Genomic DNA, 12,130 nt, shown 5'->3' with positions numbered 1-12,130 from the left:
CTCCATATCCATGATCCCATGGTACAGCGCAATTATGATCTTGTCTTGCAATCTGACAACACTGAAGTGTGATATCTCTATGCCTCTCAGGTCTGAGTGTGTATGGAATATCAAATATCTCGATGTGGAAGTTATCGTACAGCTGGGACCACGGCTCAGTAGAATGCCGTTATGGATTTCCAATCAAACGAGACCATAAGCGAGGCCATTTTCGCCCGGATCGTACAGCTTAAGTATAGTATAGAGCACATTCATACGAAGAATAAGCACATACATTATGTGTGCATCTAGATCTTATAATTACCCTTGAGGGACGTTTGGCACATCACTTCTGTTTTATCATTTCAGTTTTTCCACAGCAATCTACACTACATCCACCCACCAACATTCAGTCTTTTGGGCAGTGGGTTGTTTTCCTAGAGGTAGAGACATTTCACTAGAGGTTTGATGGTTTGACCCGCCCTGTGGAGTCAGAGTCCAGTCTCCCAGGAGTGTTCCTGCAGAGTGCGGTCAGTAATGGGTGGCTGGTATTACAAGTAGTATGCGGAACATGACCTCTGCAAAAAAGGCCCATAAGCAATGACGTGGATCTCAAAACTATGTGTGCTGCACTCGAGGTAACCCTGCACTCTGAATAACCTTTCTGATGAAATGCATGTGTAGGAGGCTGTGTGTGCATGACTGCATGTGTATGAGAGCTATAGATAAAATGATTACATTCCTTTTGCAATAAGTTAGTAATCATCATTAAGGTTATGTTCTACTTTCAGTAACATGTCATAGATACTGATATGGAAACGGCTCATAATGCCAAAACTATGTATACTCTGTGTAGTATAGAGTATACTGAGTATACTGCCTTCTTGCATATTCCCATTTGCTAGACCAGGTACCATACTGTACCTGCCTTAAAGGGATATTTTATACTCACTCTTGTGAACACCCCGGGCAGTTTTTAAGTTGCTCAATTCGGTATTTAGATATTTGATATCAATTTTATCAGACACGCCACCATCCATCCATCCAGCCATCCATCCATCTTAAACCGTTTATTCGTAGTCGGGTCACGGTGGCAACAGCTCTACCAGAGAGCTCCAGACTTCCCTCTCCAGAGCAACATTAGTAACTTTCTCCTGGGGGATCCCGAGACGTTCCAAGGCCAGTGAGTCAATGCAATCCCTCCATCTAGTCCTTGGTCTGCCCCGGGGTCTCGTCCTAGTGGGACGTGCCTCGACGACATCCCTAGGGAGATGCTCGAGAGGCATCCTAACCAGATGCCCGAACCACCTAACTGGCTCCTTTCCATGCGAAGAAGCAGCGACTCTACTCCGAGTCCCTCTCGCGTAACTGAACTGACTCGTGTGACTGAACTTTTCACACGCCACGCCCACTTCCTATCCAAATGGGGTGCACACGCTTATCCGACCAAAAATCACCCGTTGCTCCCGACATGCATTGGTCCGACATTTCTAACTTCAAAGTCAAACTCAAATTTGAACCATGATAAACTCAGCAACAAAAGTTCGGAAACTTAACTTTGGTCCATTATGTCTCCACTTTAATAATACCAATTGGTATTGTATTTTATATCATTTTAATCGTTGATTAGTCATCTTTACAACAAGGTATAGATTTTAAGGATTTGGCGTTCGTGGAATGAGCAACACAGCTAAACGTGTGGTTATTGCCTCCAAAAACTATCAGACAACAGCTTGGTATGGTATGGGGCAGTATCTCTCACAGGCAACAGCTTGGTATGGTATGGGGCAGTATCTCTCACAGGCAACAGCTTGGTATGGTATGGGGCAGTATCTCTCACAGGCAACAGCTTGGTATGGTATGGGGCAGTATCTCTCTCACAGGCAGCAGCTTGGTATGGTATGGGGCAGTATCTCTCTCACAGGCAAGACAACGTTGTCATCATTGAAGGCAATATCAATGTATATCGGGATGAGATTCTGGAGTTGGTGGCGATCCCATATCTTCAGAATCTGGGACCTAACACCAATCTTCAGGATGACTACGCTCGCCCCCCAGAGCCAGGATCATCACAGGGTAATATAGCCTACCTCCAGCATTTGGAATGGAGAGGATGGAATGGCCTGCCGTAAGTCCATACCTCAACCAATTTGAACACTTGTGGGATCAGCTTGGGCGTGCTGTACATGCTAGAGTGACCAACAGAACCACGTTGGATGACTTGCAACCAAACCTGGTTGAGGAATGGGATGCCATCCCATAGCAAAATGTGGCTAGGTTTGGTGACCAGCATGAGGTAACAAGCTGTTGCAGCTGCTTTTGGATCTTCCACCCGCTACAGAGATCCCCAACACTGAGTGTAACATTTATAAAGTGTAAGAATGGCCAATATATTTCCCCCCCTTATTACTGTGGGACAGAGTTCTCATCGGGCCCGAAATTTGAAGCCCGGCACGGCCCGGCCCTAACTGGTTCAGCCCGAAGCTCGGCCCGACCCTAAAGATTTCCATAATGTTAGGCCCGAAGCCCGATGAAGCCCGGGGAAAAAAAAGAAAAAAGAACGCCACTTTAATGCATGGCCAGCGCAGCGGCGTGCGCCGTCAGTGGTTCAGTGTGTGTCTGTGTGAGAGTGAGAAAGGAGTTCAATGGACTTATCGCCGAAATAAAGGATTTATGTAGCTCACGTTAGACTGTTAATGTACCATTTCCATATCATTCTAATGGATTCCATTTCCAGTGGTGGTGAGTAGCTCCCCTTAGTTTCCTCTGAAGTGAAGCAGCTATGTCCAAGACCCCATATCGTCCCCGTTGCGTTCGGTGTCCAAAAGAACAAACATAGCCTACAAAGTTTACAAACCATCCACGCACCCGCTCATGGCGTGTCTCGACAGCTTAGAGATCTGTTATTTTAAATCGGGCACATATAACGAGGAGCGCCGCCGCACTGAGGGACGGCGGTTATAATACTAATCATTTTGTAAATCAAATAGCCTGTAGCCTGCAGTGGACTGTAACATTGCGTGGTCATCATACACTACAGAATTATATGGAACGGTTGGTGACTATATGACGTTGATTAGCTGGCCTAATGATTAGGTTATTCATTTCATCGCAGCCAGCTGGGTTTAACGAGATGGCTCAGTGCAACTGTGCAACTGTTTTCGTCATGTTGCAGTCACACGATAGCTGAATCAGATATCGTGTGATAATCCGATTGATTTATAAAACATTTAGCATATGAACTGAAGCTCATTTGGTGCGCCGCAAACCAGAGGCCAGCCAGCGGTATAAACAACCACCCCACCGTTCACTTCTCTCTGCTCATGCCTGCGCACTGTGCGCAGTCAGTAATCCAAGCCCCCTGCCTCCACTCCTCCGTCTTCCTCCTGTCACAATTAAGTGAAGCCCTCTTTATAATAAATACATACTTGTAGGCAGTATAGCCTACACATTACACAAATAACAGAATTGCTATTTTTATTATAATAACATTCTTGAAAAAAGGAGAAAGAGAAAGAAAAAAGAAAAAATCACGGAAAATCACAGAGCCCGAGGCTCGGCCCGGCCCGACTAATTAGCATAATGTTTTGGGCCCGGCCCGGCCCGAAAATGTCGGGCCGGGTCGGGCCGGGCCGGGTTCGGGCAGAAAATGAGAACTCTACTGTGGGAGAGTGCAATCATCCAATCCACTAAGCAACTCAAAGCAAGGGTTGAATACCAAGCACTTGCCATTTTGGCAAATCTTTTGGAGGCGCTATCCACACGTTTAGCTGTGTTGCTCATTCCACGTACGCCCGGTCTTTACAATCTATACCTCATTGTAAAGGTGACTAATCACAGATTAAAATGATATAAAATACAACAGCTGAGTTTAGATACACCGAAAACACCCGTCATTTCATTTCCCCAAAAAATATTACAAATAATGTAAAAGTCTATAAACATGTATTTGCATTTACCAATGTCACACACACACACACACACACACACACACACACACACACACACACACAGCAAGGTTTATTAACTAGTCTACCTGCAACACAGTAAGAGTGTGTACTGTAGGTAGACGGAAGAGAGAAGGGAATGGTGTGTGTGGTTGCGGAATTACCATCGGATCCCTATTCCAGTCATGAATAGTGGAGGAAGAGACTGAAGCTATTAATCCCCGTCTCAAGGACTTCACCACACCTTTAACTTACTTGAACTCTGCCGTGATGAGGTTGAAACCATTGTACAGTTGGCCTTCTGCTGAGACCTTTCTCAGGTAGGACTGGCTGTCCACGTCCCTGTCCGCTAAGTAGTTGGACACCAGAAATCCTAAAAGGAAAAAAAAAAGAAAAAAAAGAAAATAGCAAATTCACAATATTGTATTCTCCATGGCATCCGTTTCGGAGCTCACGTCAAATCCTGCTACTACCTTCTCTGCTTTCAACCTGCCGCCTAATCAGTCTCGATTTAGAAAATAGCAAGGAGAGAAAACTACCCAGGCTTAAAACAACAACGAGACATTGAAAGATGTGGCCTTGAAACCATGAGGGAAAGCAAACAATTAGAAAGCTGCTCTAACACAAAGACACGAGTCCCTAAGGTAAGGAAACATCTGCGGTGGACATCTGGGGAGCTACTGAGAGGATGTGCCTAAATGAGGCCACACACCTTCACTTTCTGCAGAACTCGTAAAAATTATCAAGGCAGCCCATTTACACCAACACTTGATTTTCTACATTTAATTTGTTTTTTACTTTATTGTCCTCCTCTACACCAGTGGTTCTCAATCTGTGGGTCAGGACCCCCAGGGGGGTCCCCACATGATTTTTGGAGATCTGCAGAACGGCGCAGATGACATTAAAGTGGCCTTTTTAACCCAAAAAAATAAAATTATTTAAATTACTGCATCAAACGTAATCAAGAAACTATTGGCCAAATTGTCAAATAATATAGGAAAGAGGTAAAATGGTGAAAATAGATCTACAAGTTCACAATGCCTTGCGTGTTTAACTGTGGAACAGAGTAAAACTAAATGTAATGCCTCAAATCCTACAATTACAAGTGCTTATCAGGGTGGGGGTCCCCAGTTCAAATATGATTATTTTGGGGGGGTCACGGCCTGAAAAGGTTGAGAACCACTGCTCTACACTGTAGAGGTGGCAGTGCCTCAAGAAGAGGCGGTCTGGATATTGGAAGGTTCAGGTTTGGTCCTTCCCAGCATTGTGTTGAAATGGCCATGGGCAACCAATAGAAGCCCCAACTGCCCCCTGGGCACTGTTCAGTAAGTGGCCACTGTATTGATTCATTCAATTCAAAGACACTCAGGATTAAGGTGACAGGTAAATAGTAAATACACAGGGCTATATCTTTCACCACCCCTTAACCCTTATCCCTAAACTAATTTGCCATTTTTTACCATTAAAAAAAACCTTTTAAAATAGTTCAAATAGCCGATCTACAAGATCACAATGTCTCGATGTAGATCGGCTAGTTGAACTATTTTAAAATGCTTTTCAAAATAGTAGAAAATGGCAAATACGTTTAGGGATAAGGGATAAGGGTGGCGCAAGATGGAGCCCATACATAATGTAAAAACAGTGATGCATAGTTTAACATTAAGCTCTTTCAGACATACAGTAGTGATGATTCTTGGGGTAACTTGTCCCCTCACCTCGCCCTTGTGCCTCAGGGTTGGCCCGTCCTTCTAGGTAGTTGGTGATAGCGGCCAACTTGCCCCTCTTGGTGATTCCTAGCCATGAGCCTCCTTCTTTGCCGTATTCCAGGTCAAGTCCTAGAAATGCAGAATTATTAACAAAATCAGCGCCGGGATTTCTTTCAAAATAGAAGCTCGGGGTGCCGGGAAGATATGGCCGCTTTTACTCTGTAAGCCCCCCCTTCCGTTCTGGACAAAAACCGGGAGACATAATTTTGCTTGCTTACCTCGCTAAGATTACGATCTAAGTCGCTGATGATCGCTCGCTTCATATTTTGAACGAGAGGCATGTTGAAGTCAGAAATGAAGAGCTTAGTATATTCATCTGGTCAAAACCACGGAGAGCTCCTTAGATTAAGCACGCCAAGCCTTTCTTTGTGAATAATGTATGCATGTATAAAGCTAAAAGCTGGTTTGAAAATAAACTACGCTAATATTTCAGGATATGCTTTTTTTGTTGAATCATAGAGAAGGGTCCATGTCAAACTTCATCAACTTTGAACAAGGGCGGTCTACCGGTCTTACAGCCTCCACACACCAGGGCGACGTCACCGTGCCGTTGATAAATGTTGGAAAGCAACGGAAATCAGTTGCAGTGTGTGCAGTCAGTGTGTACATGGTTATGACAGGTCATCAGTTGCAGTGTGTGCAGTCAGTGTGTACATGGTTATGACAGGTCATCAGTTGCAGTGTGTGCAGTCAGTGTGTACATGGTTATGACAGGTCATCAGTTGCAGTGTGTGCAGTCAGTGTGTACATGGTTATGACAGGTCATCAGTTGCAGTGTGTGCAGTCAGTGTGTACATGGTTATGACAGGTCATCAGTTGCAGTGTGTGCAGTCAGTGTGTACATGGTTATGACAGGTCATCAGTTGTAGTGACTGAGCTTGCAGGCTGAGCCAGCTCAGTCTGTTGTTGCCCGTTGATAGCAGCGGGGTGGCAGGGATGAGGGCAGAGAGGGGGTAGAGCTCGCCGATTGGCTGTTTCACAAATTGTTATTTAAGCATGTGGCCATGCTCATACTTTTGTTGTTATAAGTGAATATCAAGCTCTAATTTTAGCACCACACAAGCCAACTGTCTGTGCAGTGTATAGAGAGCTGTATTCAGCAAGTTTGTCACACCTTCCACCTGACAGATCTCCTTACTTCAGCCAACTTACAGTTTGTAAATTGTAGTAGTCCGCTATTAGCAATGGGGCAACTCCGAGTCACTCTGTGAGCTATAGCTATACTTCTCCTCTCCTTATGCGGTATCCTTAAGACCTCACATCATCACTAGCACTGCTGCCCTCGTCTCTGAGATAAGCCATGGCTATTTATTTCTGTCACACCACATAAAAGCAGCCATCAATTAAAGGCTGTAGTCTTGACCCCTGGCAGAGGAGACGGGTGAGCAAGCCGAGGCCATCTCTTGTGTTTCCTCCTTCAGCAGGAAAAGGGGGTGATTGATTTCTAAGGTGTAGCCATGTTACGTATCGGACTGCTGAGCATCAGTCAATTAAACTAGGGTAGTTTACTGTGCGGTGGGGAAAAGGAGAATGGACATTCTAAAAGCAAATGGAGCAGATAATTTACGGAACATCAAAACCAGTAAAAAAAACAAGTGTAAAGCAGCAATCCGTGTACCACATGGCGATGATTTGATTGGCTAAGCAATGTGTGTACCCCATAGCGATGATTTGATTGGCTGAGCACGGAATTTGATGTATGATGATGTATGATGGTAAGAGCACCCCTCACTTCACACAAGTGTGCTTTTTATACGGTAATTGAATATAGTGTAACATCTTCTACAGATGGTATCTATCCAATAGAAATGCAGACCCTGGTGCCGGGTAGTCGGTTTTACAAGTAAAGGGCCTTTCAAACGGGAAGCGAGAAACGCACATGTTGTTGCCTGGATCAACGAGGTCTGCTCAAGAGGGGCGCGACAACGCAAGCGTAAAAAAAAAATCACGGGACCGCGCTCACGTAAATACGCTTGCGTTGTCGCATCCGCGACTTCTCTGCGCAACAACGCAGGTCTCATAAAAATGAACTATAGGCGCGTTATATCACTTCACGTTTGAAAGGCCCTTAATACTGCCTGTCTGAAGCTCATAAAAGCAATATATCCCCTGGTCAAGCAGACATTCCGTCTTGGAAGAGCGGTGAAAGTTTGGGAGACACATGTTCAAATCCCTGGCAGATAAAAGGGCGAAGGCAGCACAGCTCATAGCCACTACCCACAATGAAAAATCTAATCTTCAACAGGAGTGTTGACACGTGAACAGAGCAAATAGACATATTCAACACATCCACTGCTGTTGATGGCGATCTCTGCCAGATCTAATTCAGCGGTTAGACTTAAAGATGTAGTGCCGTGAACGTTTTACGTTTCCCATCTCAAAAACGAATGCAATGCAACACACAGTAATATATAGAGCAACGAAAGAGCTGCATAGTCTTCAATCACAACTCATGCAGGCAACAAGTAAAACTGATTTTAAAAAGAAATCAAAGAAATCTCATGTCATCTACTTTTTGATTAACACACACTGCACACTGTTTAAAATGTTTATTTTATACTGTATCTGTACTTAAAAACTGAAATTGTATTTATGGTTGTTGAGTTAAGATGTTATATTTATGCAATGATGTACAATACCATATCATCAATTGTTTTAAAATGTGGTTGTATTTTAAGTTTTGAACTGTTTTTCTTGTCAAATGTTTTCATATTATGTAATGTATATTATGTGTGAACCCCAGGAAGAGTAGCTTCTACTAAGGTAGTAGTTAATGGGGATCCAAATAAACAATAAACAATGAACTCATTAAATACAAGGGTCAAACTGTCCAAACAATATTCAGTCTCACATGATAATCTTCTCAAAATCAGGTTTAGTGTACACACCTTTGTGCGATTGAAATGCTGATACTCTGCCAAGCGCTAGTTGATGGAACCCATTGTGAATGATACACCGTCAACATACTCACTCTCTTACCCACTCAGTATCACTTTACTTCTTTCTTACTTGTCTGTGCAAATAAACTACAATATGCTTTCAGTGTGTGGTTTATTTAAACAAAATAGGTCAAGATAACGCAAACAACTACTCACCGCTGAGGATCTCCGTGTTATTGGCCCAGAAGTCTGCAGCTTTGGATGGCCTGTTGTAGAACTCATCTCTGTTCGCAGCCAATATAAGCCTGATAAAGAGACAACAGAAAGGTGTGTGGGTGGGTACAGGTGATTCCCTCGACATGATCAATGCTGGTACAAGAGACAACAGAAAGATGTGTGGGTGGGTGCAGGTGATTCCCTCGATCAATGCTGGTATTTGGAGAGGGCAGTCAATGTTTCTTCTATGCTAGGAGATCTTAGGAGATTACAGTTTTCTTACTGCATCTATAAAGACAGGATACATATTACATACATTCATACAACAAATTTTACATCTGAATTGAGCTAATCAATCATCCTTATTCCACCTCTCCCACACTCATTTACAAGTCAATCCCAAACTATGCTAGTACCGCAATACAACACAAGGGGGAGCAGGTGCACTTGATCCCACATCCTCCCTGTTGGGCCAGCATCCTCCCTATAGGATCTGGACAGCTGATCGTGGTCGACATGGTGGTAATGAGTTTGGCAGTCGGCCCAAGATTGATAGATTGTTGACACCAATGGTGGTGTTTTGGGGCTCTGCTGTTGCTGCTTTGTGTTGCACGTCTTGATTCCTTCCAAGTTTCATAGGGTACTTGGATGCTGCCAGGCAGCATCAAGCAGAGTGTTTTTCAATATAATAGCGTCAACAGGAAGCAAACACTGGGAGAAGGAGGGAGCACTCTTTGAAGATGGCCGAAGAGAAGTGGATCAGAGTGGAGACGTGGTGACGGAACAGGGAATTTGTGAATAAAAGTATAGAGCAACTTTCTACAGCATCAACTCCCGACATACGCTGTCGCCCTCTCAGTTTTTCCCTATGTCTGTCTGTCTGTCTGTCCACTCTCTTTACCCATTACGAGCTGAGGTCCATTCTACAATTGCCTTCTAAATTAGTAGTTCTCACACTTCAGCATTTCTCACAAATGTAAATAATAATAATAAAAAAAAAGCAGATGTACAGAGCTTGTATAATGCTATTTTTGAATAGCCAAAGCAAAAATCAAACCCGTCTGAAGTGAGTGGTGCTGTACTGTACAAGCCCTCATCCCTGGCCTTTGTGTGTGTGTGTGTGTGTGTGTGTGTGTGTGTGTGTGTGTGTGTGTCAGAGGCGTATCTACAATAAGGCGAGGGCAGGCGTCCGCCTGTCCAAATCCATTTCTGGCCTGGACAAAATCCATACAATGAGAAAAAAAGGACAAAAACAAGACCTGAGAACTATTAATGGACAGCTGATTGGCAGTTGCGGTAGAGCGTGACCCTCAATCACCCATTGGAATGTAAATGCATGCCATTCAGCCTTTGTATCCTACTCGTCTGGCAGGTATATCTCTTTGAAAACCTTTAGTGCTACGATTGTGCACGGGGAGACGACAATTAACACATCTTGCCTGCCCAAAACGTAATTCCTGGATACGCCACAGGTGTGTGTCTGTGTGTCTGTGTGTTAGGCTGTGCAACAGTGACACTTGGTGGTGAACAAACGCTATAACGCTATTTTCGTGCTCAGACAGACCCAGGGACCCAGGGACACACATAGCTGTCAATAGGAGTGGTTGCACCACTCAAAAATTACACAGATGCTTTCCTGGTTTTAATGGGTTAACAAATGCAATAGAAATAGTTGTGTGACACTGCAGATCAATAAAAACAATACTCTTCCCCTGAATATTTACCATAGCCAATTACAACCACAGCTAAATGATCTGGGATGCCACCAGTGTGATCTGATTTACACGTTAATCACCTTACATAAGGATCTTTCAGTCTGACCCACCCAACGCTGTGTTAAAACCATGAGCATCACAGGATCCAGTCATTACACACAGTGCCACACACGGGGCACCCTCCAGCTGTGGGGCTGTCCCTAATACGGTGTTTGATGTTAATCTCCAGCTTCGCACTACTGTCAGTTATTTGTTGAAGCAACAGTGCAATATTTATTATTAGTGCCTTCCCCATTACCTCTGTCACTGTGTATATGAATTACACTGTTAAAACTAGTAGTGTCACACATTTTAGCCCGGTTCTGCTCTATTCAGTTGTGTGTGCATGTGTGTGTGCACGTGCGTGCGTGCGTGCGTGCACGTGCGTGCGTGGACTGAAAAATGATGGACCGAGTAGGATGGCTCAACATACCCATCTGAGACCCGTACCATTCGCTGTGGAAGAAATAGAAGTGTGCCTCCCATATTAGAACCAAACACTTCTAGAACGAATTCATGTGCATCCAGCTGCAAACAGTTAATTTGCAGAACTGAAGAACTGTTTTGCGTGTTTCATCACTAGTGACACTATGTACTATGAATGCTGGCAGGGAGTGTGTAGGTAGGGGAGAGAGAGAGAGAGAGAGACTGAATGAGCCAGTGAAGAAGAAAAAGTATTACTTCCAATTCCAAAAACAATGTATATGATACAGGTATGTATATTTTGCTTGCTCTATTATCTCTTCTTCCCTTTTCTGAAAACTACAAATGAAAAAAGAATTTCGCCCACTTCTTTACACCTGAAAATGTCAAGTGTGAAAATAAACTTGGCCAATGTATGTATTATGTAATGCTGTGCTAGTGCTAGTTTTTGATTAATTGAACATGGTGGACCCTCTTGTAAACAAGTGTAATGCTTAATTGGGTTGTCCACTCAGTTAACATCCTTTGTATTGAGTTTGTGCTTGAAATGTACTGTAATTCTGCAAACTGTTAATAAATATTGCAATCAATCAAAACCAGAAAGATACTGTTTTGGTATCTTTATGCCACATAGCCTTATGTTTATGTGAAATTTTAACTTGCACTCTCTGCAATCTCACAATATTTTAGAGCTTCTCAATTATATTTTATCATCCAAAAAGCAATCGCAAAGAAGATAATCGATGATTGCAACCCTATGAACGACCTTGTCATCCAACTTTTTTTTTTTTACTTTCACAACTTAGTACGGAGGGAGCAGAACAGAATAGTGATGAGGTCGATGCTGGTCAAGTACAAGTTCCACCACTCCATCCGTTTCATGCAGTGAGCAGATATTTTTTATCTCAATAGAGCGAATACAGAGACCACCGGTTACCCAAGCAAGCCAAATTAATCTTTCAAAGGCTGCAGGAGCCTAAAAATAAGACACAATTACAATCAAAAGAAATTCACAACCTTTGTAGTCAACTCAACTGCTGTACAATTGTGCAAATTCCCAAGCAGTCAAGGATTATTCCAGATCTTATTTTCTTTAATCAGGAATTCAAATGGTACCCCTATTATCAGCCTAGCCATTTGCATTAGACACACAGATACACACACGC

The 12,130-nt window shown here is 43.4% G+C and overlaps 1 protein-coding gene across 5 annotated transcripts in view; it reads right to left on the bottom strand.

Annotated features, from left to right (window-relative positions):
- The window catches only part of tango2 (transport and golgi organization 2 homolog), a 31,469-nt gene that overhangs the window by 10,959 nt on the left and 8,380 nt on the right, over positions 1 to 12,130 (bottom strand). For all 5 annotated transcript variants that reach the window (XM_079516212.1, XM_079516210.1, XM_079516214.1 and 2 more), the window contains exons 3-5: positions 8,788 to 8,876; positions 5,642 to 5,761; positions 4,182 to 4,299 (exon numbers count right to left, since the gene is read on the bottom strand). In XM_079516212.1, the coding sequence (XP_079372338.1) occupies positions 4,182 to 4,299; positions 5,642 to 5,761; positions 8,788 to 8,876 (327 nt within the window). The remainder of the gene's footprint in view (positions 1 to 4,181; positions 4,300 to 5,641; positions 5,762 to 8,787; positions 8,877 to 12,130) is intronic.

This window comes from Electrona antarctica (genome assembly GCF_951216825.1).
Source record: "Electrona antarctica genome assembly, chromosome: 12".
NCBI lineage: Eukaryota > Metazoa > Chordata > Actinopteri > Myctophiformes > Myctophidae > Electrona > Electrona antarctica.
Note: the sequence above shows the minus strand (reverse complement) of the source record. Positions and strands in the feature narration are given on the sequence as shown.